General features: G+C 39.1%; 1 protein-coding gene across 1 annotated transcript in view; it reads right to left on the reverse strand.

Moving 5' to 3' along the window:
• Positions 1-17,371, reverse strand: part of LOC100260794 (uncharacterized) — a 170,216-nt gene that overhangs the window by 7,847 nt on the left and 144,998 nt on the right. The window contains exon 56 of the mRNA XM_059734098.1: positions 15,311-15,437. Within this exon, the coding sequence (XP_059590081.1) occupies positions 15,311-15,437 (127 nt within the window). The remainder of the gene's footprint in view (positions 1-15,310; positions 15,438-17,371) is intronic.

A 17,371-nucleotide genomic window follows, 5' to 3' on the forward strand; every position in this document is an offset into this window, starting at 1 on the left:
GCCTCTTGAATAGTTTTTGAGTATGCCAATAGAGTCAAGCTTGGTAAAACACTCTGAGATGTAGAAAGGTTATCAAATGAACAAAGTTGGTCAAAGGGTGTTGGTACAATGTCTTTTACCTTTTGTAATGAAGAGTATAGAACACATCAGAACTTAAGTTTTAGTACCTTCTTTAGAGTTGATAATTGGAGTAGCACTCATAGGTTAAGGAGTAGACTATATTTTCTTAAGAGTAAACTTGAGTGGTGTAGCATATCTCTTCCTCTCTCCTTTGAATGATAAAATCAAGAATAACGGATTGAGAAACCCCTAGTTTAGAGCTAGTGGGCTTGGGTGAGTTTGGAGGATGACTCGGGGAATGATTAAGAGAACTTGACACAAGAACAAGCACTAGATCAGAGTTAAGAATAAATCAATTTAAGTGTCTGAAGTCAACAAACTTGGAAAAGATTCCTTCTATTGAAAATGGCTCCCTTTAAAGATAAGGTTGAGAAAAAATGGTTGACTCTCACAAAAGGTAACATCTATAGACAAAAAATTTCCTTGAAGTTGAATAATAACACTTATCTCCCTTTTTTGATAAGAGAATAGCCAACAAATACACACTTAATTTAGAATCAAGTTTTGTTTTGTGGTGAGCATGGATATGAACAAAGGCTACAACACCAAAAATTCTAGGAAATATACGACTGTAGGCATGAAATGAGGGTTATAACATTGATGAAAAACAAAAAACTAATATAACTGCTATCCAACTAGACTAAAACTAGGTTGCTCCAAACACTGTTGGAGCAAGGATTTATTTAGGAGAAATTTGGAAAAATACCTTTGCATAAACTGGAAAAAAATAATTACTTAACATATTTCTTTTGGAAAATAAATTTTTTTAGAATGAGTAGGTTCTTCCCTTTTATAATGCTAGCCCTCAAGTACTTTCATATAGTTTCCAAGATATAATTAATAACCTTTATATGTTTATTTACTATAATTCTAGTCAAACAAAATTAACCTTTGGACTTCTAATTTAATAACAAATTTTCTCATGCAAATCTTCAACCATTCAAACTTTGGTGCTAATAGAGATTTTGAACCCATTTGGTAGTGATTTTAGGAAGTGTTTCCAAACTTTTTAACACTTTAAAATTTGTATCATTTAAGTGTTAGAAATGCTAGAAACGTTTTCTAAAATCACTACTAAACGCATTCTTCTTTTACTTTCTCACTATTGTATGTATATAAATTTGAAATATTGAAATTGAATTTATTCACATATTTTTTGGCAAATTAAATACATAGGCATTCTCCCCCAATTTTCTAAATGATTTTGTAGGGTCCTTTCTTTCTTTTGCTTAGCTTGGAATAAGAGTTAATTAGAAATCTTTCCTTGTGTAGGCATCCTATCACCATGTCTCTTTCTTCGAAGCTTTGGTTGCGTCTCTTTTTTTTTGACAGGAAACAACAAATATATATATTGAAAGAATAAGAAGTACAAAAGAAGGATGAAGAATCCTCCCACCAAAGATAAAACTAAACAACACAATAAAAGAACAAGAAACTACACTATGAAAACTACGAACAAACTCTCTTGGCTAGACCATCCCGTTGGAACTACACACTGCTAGCCAATCTATTTGTAACACGTTAAGGGGAATGCCCTTAAAAACCACGAAACAAGAAGCCCAAAGAGAAGCTAGGAAGTGAATGGAATCCCATAAATTCTCTAAATTCCTAGCTTTGTCCTCAAATATCCTAACATTTCTTTCTCACCACACTACCCAAATTAAAGCAATGCACACATTTTGCCACAAAACTATCCCTCTTTTGGAAATGCCAAAACCTTTATAATCAATAGACATCATGTCTGAAATGCTTCTCGGAGGAACCCAATCCATCTTGGCTAGCTGAAATAACTTGTACCACAACCCCATGAACAAGGAACAATGTAGGAAAAGATGATCTGTTGATTCTCCTTGCCTCATGCACAACTTACAAATGTCAGGACTAAGAGCTTTGTAGGGTCTTCTCAATTGTAGCAAGTCATTAGTGTTTACCTTCTTGTGTGCCACTAACCAGACAAAGGACTTGACTTTGAAAAGGGCTTGAGAATTCCATACAAACTTAGTAGGAAAACAAGGAAATAAATTGGGCACTTGGGACAAGGCTATAAAGAAAGACTTGACTGTAAACAATCTTGAAGAAGATAAAGACCAGGATCTCGCATTTGAAGCCGAGGTGGATAAATGCATACAATGAAGAGATCGCATGAGGCATTCTAGATCTTCTATCTCAGAATCGGAAAGATTACGACGAAAATTAAAGTTCCAAGAGAAAGGGCAAGCAGAACCGAGAATTGAAGAAATAAGACTATTTTTATCCGTGACTACTCTAAATAGTCTTAGATATTGGGATTTCAAAGGCTGGTCCCCTCACCACAAATCTTCCCAAAAGCGAATTCTTTCCCCATTTCCTACCACAAACCGAGTAAACTTGGAAAATTCTTGAAAGACTTGTGCAATAGCCTTCCAAGGACAACGATGTGACCATCTGACTAAAGTGTTGGCATGCCAACCATTTGTATGTGTCCCATAAATGCTTAGAATGATCTGATGCCATAGAGTTGTACTCTCTCTAGGATACCTCCACAACCACTTCCCTAAAAGAGTGAGATTCCTTAAAGAAATTTTCCCAAACCCCAAACCCCCTTTTACCCTCGGCCTACACACTACATCCCAACTAACAAGATGATCTCTTTTACCTTCCCCAACCCCTGACCAAAGGAAATCCCTTTGCAATCTCTCAATTTTTGCAGCCACTGAAGCGAGAATCTTAAACAGAGAGAGAAAGTAGCTAGGAATGTGGGAAAGACAAGAGTGGATAAGAGTTATCCTACCTCCGAAAGATAAGTAAGCCTTTTGCCACCCGTCTAATCTCCTTGAGATTCTCTCAATCATTGGATACCAAAATCCGCAAGCAATTGGGTTCCCTCCCAAAGGAAGACCCTGGTAAAGTATGGGCCAATCAGAAGCCTTGCAATCAAGCAACAAGGCTAGCCTAGAGAGATGATTCTGATCAAGGTTGATGCCAAAAAGATTACTCTTGTCAAGATTGACCTTAAGCCTAAAAATTTGCCCAAACACTAACAATAAACTCTTAAGAGTTTGCAGTTCTTCCGCGCAAGAGTTAGAAAAGAAGATGGTGCCATCTGCAAATTGCAGATGAGACACCCTAGTTCTATTCCTACTTACCCTGAAACTCTCTAACAAACTTCTTTCCTCAGCTCTCAACATCATTCTGCTCAACACATCTGTGACAATAGTGAACAGAAAATGGGATAAAAGGTCACCTTGCCTTAATCCTCTAGATGCCTTGACCCACCCTTTAGCATTTCCATTCACTAGAATAGCATAAGAGACCGAAGATAGACAACCTCTCATCCAATTCCTCCATTTAGGACTAAACCCCTTCTTCTCCAACACGTGATCCAAAAAATCCCAATTCACATGGTCATAAGCCTTTTCAAAGTCAATTTTGAAGACAACCCCTTCCTCCCCTGATTGCCTTTTCTCATCCACCATCTCATTGGCTATAAGAACTGCATTCAAAATTTATCTCCCTTGAACAAAAGCACCTTGAGTAGAGTGGATAGTTTCGTGTAGTACTTCTCTTAATCGCCCTGATAGAACTTTGACTATTACCTTATATAGGCAAGTGATCAAGCTAATAGGTCTAAAATTTGAAATCTTCTTTGTTTGGATTTTTTTGGGCAAAAGAACTATGAAGGAGGCATTGGTGCTTTGATTAATAATCCCGCTATTGTGAAACTCTGCAAACACCCTCATTAAGTCTTCCTTGATCACATCCCAACAATCCTGAAACACTGCAATGGTAAAACCATCAGGCCCCGACGCCTTATCCCTATCTAACTGGAAAATGACATTAAAGATCCTTTCTTCGGAGAAAGGGGAATCCAACTTAGACGCACTCTCTTCTGAGATTGGGGACCAATCTATGACTTCGACTCTCCAAGACTCTCCAGGAGGACTCGAGTAGAGTTTTTTAAAATATAGTAAGATCTCCTCTGTGATGTTCTCGGAATTATCCAACACCAAGCCTCTTTCATTCTCCAAAAACTTGACGAAATTCCTGTTTTGTCTGCCATTAGCCACTTTATGAAAAAACTTTGAATTGCAATCCCCGTCTTTAACCCATTTCACCTTAGCTTTTTCTCTCTAATGAATTTCTTCCCTCAATATTAATTCCTCTAGCTCCCTTTTCTTAAAACTCTTTGAGCAAAAAGATTAGAAGAGAGAACCCTTTCTTGCTCAATGGCATCAATGTTAGATATTTCATCCAAGATGCCTTTTTTCCTTTCCTTTAGCATTCCAAAAGTATTCTTATTCCAATCTTTCAATTTTGCCTTAACAAATTGTAACTTCCTCATGAACCTGTGACCTTCCCAACCATTGCCTTCAAATTCTCTCCACCAACTACTAAAGCACTCTTTGCAGCCACATATTCTCAAACCTAAAAGGTGTTGGGTCCCACTTGAAAGGATTGGTATCCAAAACAATCGGCCAATGATCGGATGTCCATCTGGAACTTCTTGAAGGCTTTGAGGGAAGAAAAACTCCCACTCATTTGAATATAGAAACCCGATCCAATCTCTTGCACATTGGTGACTCTTGCATGTTTGACCAAGTGAAAGGGGCATTTCGTAAAGGGAGATCAATTAATTCACAATCTCTTATAAAACCATCAAAATCCCTCATGCTAGAAGTGAAACTAGAGCCACCCAATTTTTCTGAACTTCTCCTTAGAACATTAAAATCACCGCCCACACACCATAATGGATAAGAAAGGCAAAAAATTTCTAACAGCTCCACCCAAAAATCCTTCCTAAGTAAGGGACTGTTTGGGCCATAAACTATGGATAGCCACAAGGGTTCGCATCCATCCAACAAAAACTTGACTGAAACAGAAAAATATCCAATTACCACCTCCTCACTACACAATTTCTTTGAGTCCCAAATGATCAAAATCCACCCTAAAGCCCCGCACGCCAGAAAAGTAGCCCACTCCTTATTCCTAACTGACCAGACACTACCTACAAACCTTCTGTCGCACACCTCTCTTTTTGTTTCTTGAAACATCACTACATCGGGATTCTTGAGCCTTAAAAAATCCTTAACCACCCTTCGTTTTTTCCTAGAACCCAAACCCCTAGTATTCCAACTGATGATTTTCATAAATACACCTCACTGACCCTAAACCTCCAAACCAATGCCAACAGATCTCAACTCTCTATGTAAAATCTGTTCTTTCGCCTTGAATACACCTTAATGTCCAGAGAACTTAAGACCTCACTGAAGAATTTCTGAACTCCTTTATTGATAATGAATCGGTACACACCATACACATATATATACACAAATGACTGAATAAGAAACAATCAATCTAGCTTAATTCTCTCCTAAAATTAGGAAACTAAATCATAAGGAAATATCCTAAATGATCTCTCCTTTTTTTATTCCTAAATTAAAGTCCTAACTTTGGCATTATTTCAACACTCCCCCTCAAGCTGGAGAATATATATCATATAATCCCAGCTTGCAAGTTAAGTCTTCGAAGTTAGGCCTAGGTAAAGCTTTGGTGAGGATGTCTGCGGTTTGGTGCTTGGTAGGAACATAGTTTAATTTGACCGTCTCACTAGTCACCTTCTCTGTGATAAAGTGTCTGTCAATCTCAACATGCTTGGTCCTGTCATGATGCACGGGGTTCTTTGCTATGCTTATAGCTGCCTGATTATCACACATCATCAGAATTGGAGATGAACTCGTTTGTCCCAGTTCACTAAGAACCCTTTTTATCCAAATCCCTTCACAGATTCCCTGTGCAAGAGCTCTGTACTCAGCTTCTGCACTACTTCTGGCTACAACTGATTGCTTCTTACTCCTCCAGGTAACAAGATTTCCCCAGACAAAAGAACAATATCCGGAAGTGGACCGCCTGTCAATGATGTTTCCTGCCCAATCCGCATCTGAGTATACTTCAGTGTCACGGTTCTCTGTCTTTCTGAAGAATAGGCCTTTCCCTGGTGTCATTTTTAAATATCTAAGAATCCTGTAGACTGCTTCCATGTGTTCCTCAGTGGGGCTGTGCATGAATTGACTTACAGCACTCACTGCAAAGCCAATATCTGGCCGAGTGTGTGAGAGATAAATCAAGCGCCCGACAAGCCGCTGATATCTCCCCCTGTCTACCAGTGTACTTTCTTTCTCGATACCAAGTTTCTTCTGACTCTCCATAGGAGTATCAATTGGTTTGCATCCAAGCATACCGGTCTCCTTAAGAAGATCGAGTATGTATTTTCTTTGAGAGACTACGATTCCTTTCCTTGATCTAGCCACTTCCATACCAAGGAAATATTTCAAATTTCCAAGGTCTTTAACTTCAAACTCTTCTGACAAATACTTCTTCAAATTCTGTAACTCCCCCATATCATTTCCAGATAGAATAATATCATCGACATAGACTATCAATATGGCCAATTTCCCGGCATGAGATTTCTTGACAAATAGAGTATGATCAGCCTGACCTTGTTTGTAGCCCAGCTTCAGGACTGCTTTTGTGAATCTATCAAACCAGGCTCGAGGAGATTGTTTAAGGCCGTACAATGATTTTTGGAGTTTGCAAACCTGATTCTTTGCCATACTTTCTTCGAAACCAGGTGGTATTTCCATGTAAACTTCCTCTTCTAGGTCCCCATTTAGAAACGCATTTTTTATGTCCAGTTGTTGCAAGCACCAATCTTGATTGACAGCCAATGAGAGAAGGATCCTGATAGTGTTCAGTTTTGCAACAGGAGCAAAAGTCTCCTGATAGTCTATCCCATAGGATTGTGTAAACCCTCTAGCTACCAAACGAGCCTTGAATCTTTCGACTGATCCATCTGCTTTGTATTTTATGGTGAAAATCCACTTGCACCCCACAGGCCTCTTCCCAACCGGCAAATCTGTGATAGTCCACGTCCCATTCTTCTCAAGTGCATCAATCTCATCTTGTACTGCCTTCTTCCATTCTGAAATTTTTAATGCCTCTTGTATTGTGTTGGGAACCTGAGTATCATCAAGAGAAGTAGCAAATGCTCTGTAAGATGGTGATAACCCTTCATACGTAACATAATTCCCAATTGGATGATCTGTACATCTCCTAACACTCTTCCTCAATGCAATTGGCAAAGTAGAATCATCAATGCTGGGAATTAACACCTCTCCAGCCCTATCCTCACCTATGTTCTCTTCAGGAAGACTTGAATTGGAGTCAATATATTGGCCACATGTTGACTGTGATCCGTGCTCTAATTCCTGTCTTTTCCTCCTCCTGATGTAAACTTGTAAGTTCTCATTAGCAAGTTGTGGGGCTATAGGTTGAATAGGCATGGGAGACTGGATGGTCACGGGAGAAGGAACATTTGTGTGCTGGGCTGGCTGAACTGATGGCGGCATGGGTGTGGACAACTCAGTGGGCGCGAATTGGGAAGGATTTGGTGACTCTGAGTGAAAAGAAGGTACACCATCAAGAAAAGACTCCCAAACTTGATGTTCATTCATGCTCTCCCCCTGAACATGAGATTTGGGATAGAAGAAGACATGTTCAAAGAAAGAGACATCCATGGTGGTGTAAAATCTTTTGTTGGTTGGAGAATAGCATTTGTACCCTTTTTGGGTTGGAGAATACCCTAGAAAAATGCACTTATTTGCTCGAGGAGCAAATTTGCTACGATTTTGAGGATACACATGAACGAATGCCGTACAACCAAATACTTTGAGTGGTAAATCAGAAGAGGCGGCATGGGTGTGAGGAAACTGTTTTAAGAAAAGTTGACGTGGGGATTGAAAGGTAAGCACTCTGGATGGCATACGGTTAATCAAATAGGTAGCTGTGAGAATAGCTTCCCCCCAGAAATAGTTTGGAACATTAGAGGAAAACATAAGGCACCGGGCAACCTCCAAGAGATGTCTATTCTTACGTTCGGCCACCCCATTTTGTTGTGGGGTGTCAACGCAAGAACTTATGTGGATAATGCCATGATTTTGAAGATAAGTACTGAGACTACTAGTAAAGTATTCCTTTGCATTATCTGACTTGAGGACTTGTATTTTGGAATTGAATTGATTTTGAACCATACGATTGAAGGTTTGAAAAATGTGCCCGACCTCTGACTTTTCTTTCATAAGGAAAACCCATGTTACCCGAGTATGATCATCAACGAATGTCACAAACCATCGAGTGCCAGAAATATTTTTTATCCGGGAGGGACCCCACACATCACTATGTACTAGAGAGAAAACAGTCGAAGGTTTGTATGGGATTTGAGGATATACTGTTCGAGTATGCTTTGCAAACTGACAAATTTCACAGTGATAAGATGCTGGATTTTTATTGATAAATAATCTGGGAAACAATTTTGCAAGGTAAACAAAACTAGGATGACCAAGGCGATAGTGTAACATTATAATCTCACTATCTTTATTGACCTTAGAATTTGACACAGAATTGAAAGACTCTGACATACTCTGAGACTGTACGCAACTTGCTTGAGAGACTTGGTTGGAGAATTGGCCACATGAAAGGAGGTAGAGCCCGGAACACAGTTCAGCACTGCCAATCATCTTCCCCGATTTCAAGTCCTGAAAAACACACAAGTTTGGATAGAATTTAGTAACACATTGGAGATCATGAGCCAATTTGCTAATGGACAAAAGATTGCAATCCAAGTTTGGAACATGGAGGACAGAGTCAAGATATAAGTCTTTAGTAAGTTTTATAGAACCTGTCCCGACAATTTTTGACTTTGAACCATCAGCAATATGGACGGATGAATGACCATTACTTGGCTTGTAATTTTGAAGAATGGCAGCATCTCCTGTCATGTGATCAGAAGCACCTGTGTCTACTATCCACGGCCTCATTCCTCCTCGATTAGCAGTGAAGGCTACACCGGTAGTACTGCCACTGCCAACTTGGCTTAATAATTTCTGTAGCATCTCCATCTGCTCTTTGTTGAATGGACTCGGCTCGGGAACAGAGGTGCTCTCAGAGTTGGCAGCCACGTGTGCTCTGCCATCTCTGTCAAACCGTGGCTTTGGTTTCCAATCAGCAGGTTTGCCATGAAGCTTCCAGCAAGTCTCCTTATAATGGCCTGGTTTCTTACAATAATCACACCAAGGCCTATCCCGTTTCTGACGATCTCCACCACTACTATTAAATGACCGAGCCGCAAGGGCAGAGGCATCCAATGTTGGGGCAGGTTGCTCTTTTGATCCCATCATCACTTTCTTTCTACTTTCTTCACGTCTAACCTCTGAAAAAGCCTCCCTGAGACTTGGCAGGGGTTTAATGCCCATGATTCGGCCTCTAACATCATCCAATTCCCTGTTTAGTCCTAGGAAGAACTTGAACAGTCTCTTTTGTTCCACAATTTGCCTGTATGTTGCTGCATCATCCGAACATTTCCATGAGTGAGTCTCAAATAAGTCAAGTTGCTGCCAATACCTTGTGAGTGTGTTGTAATACTGAGTAACTGACTGCTCTCCTTGGCGGAAGTCATGTAGAGCTGATTCAACCTGAAACAGTTCTGAAGTATTTTCAGAACTTGAGTAAGTTTCTTTGGCTGCATCCCATATGTCCTTTGCAGTCCCAAACAGCAAGAAATTTTCGCCTATGTCATTGTTCATGGAATTGATAAGCCATGACATGATCATGCTGTTTTCAATCTTCCACTTCCTGAAACCCGGTTCTGTAGTTTCTGGCATGACTGCTTCTCCAGTGAGGTACTCATCCTTTCCTTTACCGCAAATGAACAGCAACACAGATTGTGACCACTGTAAATAGTTATGGTCATTTAATTTGTGTCCTGTGATGAGAATAGGAGAGGAATCATTGCCACCAAGGTTTGGAATTTCAGATCTGCCCCCTGATTCTGGTGACGTGACGCTGGATACTTGTGATGATGCCATTCCGTATTTTGTCATGGACCGGAAAGGTAGAAGAACACTTTTCAAGGCACGTGCAGGGACTGGAGTTGAGAAAAAATAGCCGAAAGACGCCGGAAAATCTGATCAGAGGGCCCGCGGAAGCAAAAGAACCCCAAAAGAGGCACGTGCAGGGCTCGGATTGCACAAACAGGTAGGAAGGGTGGCTGGTCGGCGTCAGGCGAGCCTGGAGGAGGAAGCGCGTCGCCGGGAAGTGGCTCACGCGCCCTCACGCGCCGGCGCGTGAGATGCAGTCGCCGGCCGGAAAAACGCGCGTGGGCGGAGCGTGGATGGGTTTCTGGTTCTGGTGCTTTGGGACAAATTGGAGATCTCCTCCAGGCGCTCCTTGCGGTGTAGAAAAAAAACCGTCGCCGGAAAGTTCGCCGGAAAAGTTGCCGGCGGTGAGTGTTTTCTGACGACTATTCGACTGACTGGAAAGTGTTTTCTCCCTTGGCTCTGAGAACAGGGACTGATAGCCGGAATGAGAGAGAGAGAGAGAGAGATGATCGGATTGAGATATGGCCAGAAAGATTTGGCCGGAATGAGTGATGGCCTGAATAAGAGGTGGCCAGAAGGGATTAGGGTTTCAGAAAACTGGCTCTGATACCATGAAGAATTTCTGAACTCCTTTATTGATAATGAATCGGTACACACCATACACATATATATACACAAATGACTGAATAAGAAACAATCAATCTAGCTTAATTCTCTCCTAAAATTAGGAAACTAAATCATAAGGAAATATCCTAAATGATCTCTCCTTTTTTTATTCCTAAATTAAAGTCCTAACTTTGGCATTATTTCAACACTCACAAACTTTGACCATTTTGCTGGGGGAAAGACCTTCAATTTGGAACCCACCCATTAGGGGGGACTCCGCATCACCCTGGCTAATTGTAACCAGATTGGGGGCCCCAAGAGGCGAGCTGGGATTGGGATTAAAGGATTTAAAACTCGGACAAATGGTTCAGACTAGCTAACTGGGGCACCGCAACATCTCGAATAAGATTGCCAACAAACCCAAGACAAAAAGTCCCATCGTCATTTTTTTTGGAAGAAAATTCATGTGTAACTCAAGGTTTTGTAGGAAACTGAGACTGAATGGATGAATTGGGAAGAACGGGAACAGAAGGACTCAGGTGTGGAAGAGCCAAGCCAGAGGGAGGGGGAAGAAGAGACAGAGATGACTGAGAATGTTGATAAGAAGATACTTCAAGGTTTTCCACTGCCATCATTCCACAAGACCCCTCAGAGTTAAGTCATTTTTCTCTGGTTACTGGATAAGAAGGAAAAACCCGACTAACCCGCAAAACCCTTAAAAACTGCTCTATCTTCACCTTTAGAGAAGTTGCGTAATTTCTCCTTCCCTTTTGATAGAAAATGAGCCTTAAGAAAAGACTTTTCTAGATGGGTCATCTCTGCGTAAAGAGCCCTTCGCAGAGATGGGCTGTTTGCCTCCCATTTCTTGGCCCAACAACGAAAGCGGGCCAATTAAAGAAACTCCCCTCTTCCGGCCCATATCAGTTTCAACTTGTGGACTGGGCTTAAGAGGAGATTGGGCCCTTCTCCCTTGTTTGGAGGCCCGAAGCCCATCCTCAACATTTGATTGGGCTTTGTCCCCTCTAGCCCAAACATCTCCATCCTGCCTTGTCCCGGCATACCTTGTTCTCAGAATATTTGAATTCAAACTGAAAGATTGGGATGGTTGGGACCAGCTGTTCCCCATTGTCGGTCTTCTCTTGCCACGTGTCCCCACAGGAGCAAATTCAGCCTTTTGACAAACTTTTCCCTCATTCATTCTGCCAATTGCCCCATCAGAAGACCTACCTACAACCATTGATTTAGCCTCCTCAGCCCTCTTTCTGCCACCTGTCCACGAGTGAGGTTCAAGCTTCTACCGAGTTGACTCACCCATTTCTCTTCCTCGTCTAACGTCTTCCTCTCCAGCCACTGCAACTGAAACTGTGAACTTCCATCCCCCATCTAATACCTCGATAAAAGCTGGGAGAATTGATCGTTTCTTCATTACAACTCTCACCCTTGCCTTACTAAGATCAAATAGTTTTATCGTTTGCCAATCAATCTCTGTCACCGTCCCCGACTGCTCCATATTTTTCTTCAGATGTACCTCAGACCATAAATGAAATGGCGAACCCCGTAATTCTATCCAATCTTCTTTGAATTTATCCTCTATTACTGAATTTTCCTTTGGCGACCATCTTCTTAACAAGACTGTAGGCCCACCCTTGATCCTGATAAAGCTTCCTCTATGGTTTCCACAAAAAATAATCCTTTTCCACCGGAGAAGGGGACGATAGTCACCACACATTTATGCCCTAATCTTTTCGCCAAAGGCCGACCGACCTCAGCCCAGTTAACAGAACCAACATGACATTCGCACACCATAGTTCTCGCCCATCTCCCGACTGGAATAAGGCCTCCTCTCCTCTGTCCTTCTTCTTTGACTACATTCGCGAAGGACCGGCACAAAGGACCCTCATGTTTGTGAAAAGTCCCTTCTTCCTTGCATTGTCTTCCCTTTTCAACAATACTCAAGGAGGGGACCACCAACATTGAAGACAACGCAATCTTTAGATTTTCCCATCTCCTACCATTCTTTCCCTCAGGTGTTACCAGGAAAGTTGACTTTTTGTTAGAAGCGAACTCTGAGAGCCTTATAAACCTACCATGATTGTTGAAGAAAACCTCCATTAAATGGACTCTGGTTTTTTCTCTTAATTTTCTGTTGAAACCCATGAAATTCTTCATCTCAATGGCCTTCGTCAAATGTTCTATCATCCAACCAACCTCTTCCTTCTCAAATCCTAAGGCGAAAGCAGAGCCTCTATTGTGCTCTATAAGCGAACACCATTTTCCCCCAGCCTCACCATCGAACCTAACCAAGAGGTCTTCCTCTCCACAGAGACCTTCAACGTCCTTGGCATTGTTCTTAAAATGACTATTGTGTACCATAAAACGTTAATTTAGATAGATATAATTGGTTGCGTCTCTTTTGGTTTCCATATTTTTTATACTTAGCATTCAAATCCTCAATCTTGAACTTGATTTCTTCATGTAGTTCTTTCATTAAGTCTAGCATGCTTTCACCAAATATCCTGTAGCCTACTTTGCCTCCTACTACTGTCTTGGCCATACTTATAAAGCTTTTACCACTACCTTGTCATTAGAAACTGTACCATAAAATATACAAGAAGCTCCAAGAGATCCTAAATGGATGGATGTCGTGTTTGAGGAAATGAGAGCACTTCATAAAAATGAAACTTGGGAAGTAGTTGATTTGCCTAGTGAAAAGAAATCCATAGGATGCAAATGGGTTTTTATAATCAAATATAAGGCTAATGGCTTCATTGAGAGATACAAGACAAGATTAGCTAAGGGACACACTCAAACTCTTAGCATTGATTACCAAGAAACATTTGCTTTGGTGGCTAAGATGAATTCAGTTAGAATCTTTTTATCTCTAGCTGTAGTAACACGATCAAGTGCTGAAGTTGAGTTTCGTGCATTAGCTTAGGGAATTTGTGAAGTATTGTGGATTAAAAATCTTCTCAAAGAGCTAAGATTGGGGCCTAAAGGACTGGAAACTACCAATTGTGATAGTACAATTGCCATCAGTATTGCTCACAACCTGGTCTAACACGATAGAATTAAGCATGTGGAGGCGGGCAAACACTTCATAAAGGAGAAAATTGAGACAGCTTGTAACTGATTTTATGTCTACTAAACAACAACTAGTAGACGTCTTCACAAAGCAATCATAAACGGCAACTTTCATTCTGTAATACATAAGTTGAAAATATATGATATGCAGCAACTTGAGTCAGAGTGTTGGAAAATATGGAATATTTTTCTGATTTGATTATGGACTGAAATCATGGGATTTGAATTGAAAGTCAAATCATATCTCTATATTTATAGTAAGATAGGAAAGTTAAGAGTAATTGTAGGAATTTGTTTTTATTTTCTTACATAACCTATGCCCCTTTTTTTTTCCTTAATGTGTGCAACTTGTATAAATATATTGTAATTCAATCAAATCAACAAAGAACAAATTGTTCAGAATTCTAATTACTGCTTTGAGTTCTTATACTGAAGACTTTTGGGTACAAATTTCAATAGAGGAGCAAGAAAAACACAGCATATGAAGACATTGGCAAACTTTGGGTCTAGGATGTAAACCAAGTGCTGTAACAAGTTGGTGGCAGATTGCTGACTTCTCGCGCAATATGCAGCGGTAGAGGGACTGGAAGATGCCACAAGGTTGACTCCTCAAACCTAATCTTCCAATGCTTGAAACAGCCTTTCTTGTCAAAAGAAAATCTTGAAAATTCCTTTTCCTTTTCTTTGGTTTTTAGAAAAAAAAACTGATTACATTCCCCCCTCTGAGACCTTCATATTCTCAGCTTTCAACTACCTATGTATGTTTTGTAGAACTATAATATTCCTTGTACTTCCTAGAATGATTTAGTGTTTTGACATAACCTAGATTGACTCTTTGACTACCTACTTAATAATACCTAATTCAAAGAAAATAGAAAGAATCCAAAAAACATATACGCTTCCATCAGTCTACCATGCATTATCAATCCACTTTTTCTTAATTAAATCGATCTATGTCCTCGGCTAGAAAAGATAAGAAAGGACCAGGGCAGTGTAGTTTGAAACAGTTGATTGAGATGATCTAGGGTGGTGTACATATTTTGAGCATTTTAATGAGCAGAATTACTTTCAAAACCACAAAGGTTTCTGAACATGACATATAAGGACTTCATAACTTGCCACCTTTTGATAGGGCTCAAGCCAAACAGGTAGGACATTGTAAATTATAATAATTACCATATGCTTTTTTTTAATGAAGATATCACAATGGATCACTCTTGTTGAGTGCTCCCCATTAATGTAACATTGAATGGTACAAAATTCTGCTTAGAACGCTTAACATCTTAGGCCACCAAATAACAAATTTTGGGATTACATCTACTAACAACTTAGACCTTCAAATATAAACCAGAGAAGGAGATTGTCTTCAATAGGAGTAGGTTTTGTTTCAAACAATAAAAGTTGGGTTTGGGTCAAATTTCCATCACTTGCTATCATAAAATAAGGTAGAATAACTCCATTTGGACTTTTTTTACCTATCATTAAAAAGAAAAAAAGAATGCCAGTACGTGACATGAAATAAGTTCCACTCCTTCAGCTGAATTAGCAATATGAAATAAGCTTCACTCTTCCAGCTGAATTAAGAATCTGACCTGAATTTTGAATGCATTTCCCACAGCTGAAAGAATAGGGCTCCACATCCCTAGAACCCCATGTGGTCTTTGAGTTGGTGCTGTCTCCAAAGACACCTTCAGCCTTATTTCCGAAACATCTATTAGGCTGAAAAAATTTAAGACAAGTGCTCATCATATTTCCATTCCAATCTTCAAGCAATTTCCATGCCACTAATACATATAATATTTCAATAGACAATTGGTAAAGTCCACTTTCCTTTTAATCAGTTTGGGTATTTCTGGAAAGATTCTCATCCATCATTGTGCTTACAAATTCAAATCAAGGTACTGATTAAATGATGTCGAATTGTATTACCAGTATTATTTCCCCATATTTAATACATGTAACATATACCACCATTTTTAACATGTTATAAAGCTATTTTAACATGCTTGCATCTGTTAACTGTACCCATCTCCCACCCTATAATACACTGTTACATAGAAATGTGATAAATGACTAAATGGTAATAATAAATCCTCAAACATATCAATATATAAAAAATTAGAGTTCCTTTCCCAATAACCTAATATGCAACCAATAATGCATATTATAGCATGATTCTGGTTTAAAATTGCAGAATGTTTCCATTGAGACATGAACCATGAAATATTTATATTTGTACGAAAACTATTGAGTAAAAATTTCAATGAAGACACTGTTCCTGTCTGTTGATTCTAGCGAAGTCGACCATATTCTATTGAACAATTGCATGAGCATGAGTTCCTGCTGGACTAGATGTTAAACTCCTAATTTACCAGCATAAAGGTGCTTTGTAAAATGGTTTCCATTAGATGATCTCTAGCCTACGTCATTCTTTCAAGAATCAATTATCACAGAGCAAAAATATCAGTATATTAAACATAAGCATTGGTGAAACAGCTATAAAGCATATTTAGGTGGCACTTGGTAGAACTGAAAACTTAATGCTTTAAGATGACTGAAAATGAATTTGCTGAATTTGGTGACCTAAAACTTCTTATTTGGTTCTTACTTTAAGGATGTTAAAAGTTTCTTGAAACTATTTATTTTGACATTTTTTTATCAGATAATAAATATGACAGATTTATCTTCATTGATTAGTGACGAGTTTATAGGAGATAAATAAGGAACACAATAGTAGATGGCTTTGAGACAGAGCTGAAGATAAATCAAAGTTTTGGACAATGAGGATGTGAACCGACTTCGGATTCACAAAAATGATTTCTTTTTAATTTATTAGTTTAAGGTAATTTTGACTTAATATACTCAACTTAAATTGAGTCCTTGAGTCGAAAGTTGGTTTACGCTAAGTTGACTGTTGCTTTCTTTTACTGTTTATTTTTGAGAGGTGACAATGAAGGATACTAAGTCCTGATTTCTTTTTAATTTATTAGTTTAAGTTAATTTTGACTTAATATACTCAACAACTTAAATTAAGTCCTTGAGTTGAAAGTTGGTTTACACTAAGTTGACTTTTGTTTTCTTTTTTATGTTTATTTTTTATAGGTGACAATGAAGGATACTAAGTCCATCATATAAGAAGGCATAGCAAGCATAAAGAGTAGTTAAGGAGTTGCTTTAGAGGATGACACGACCGTGCCAAATTGAAGACACCATTATTGGTGATAAAAAACTGAAAAGTACATACAAAGCATAATAAGACCAAACCACAAAGAAAAAGGAGCATAAGCAACTACATTCACTGAAAATAATAAATTGCATGGATTTTTTTTTTAAAGTGGAAAATAAGACACATAATTTTTAAATTCAAACATAAAAAAAATTTAAAACATTAAAAGGATATTGGATGCGAGAGAGAGAGAGAGAGAGAGAGAGAGAGAGAGGTTACAAAAGTAAAACATCAATACCAACATATATTTTGCCAAATTGAAAACTATATTTAAAGAATAATCTAAGGCAGGGATGGTAGCTCAGATTGGTGCCCACTATACGGAGGCATGTCTATACACACATAATAACTTAAAATACCATCTAGCTTCTTATTATCTAGCTATCTATCCATCTATCCATCTATATATATATATTTTTTTTTTTCT

The sequence above is a fragment of the Vitis vinifera genome, chromosome 2, assembly GCF_030704535.1.
Source record: "Vitis vinifera cultivar Pinot Noir 40024 chromosome 2, ASM3070453v1".
Taxonomy (NCBI): Eukaryota; Viridiplantae; Streptophyta; class Magnoliopsida; order Vitales; family Vitaceae; genus Vitis; species Vitis vinifera.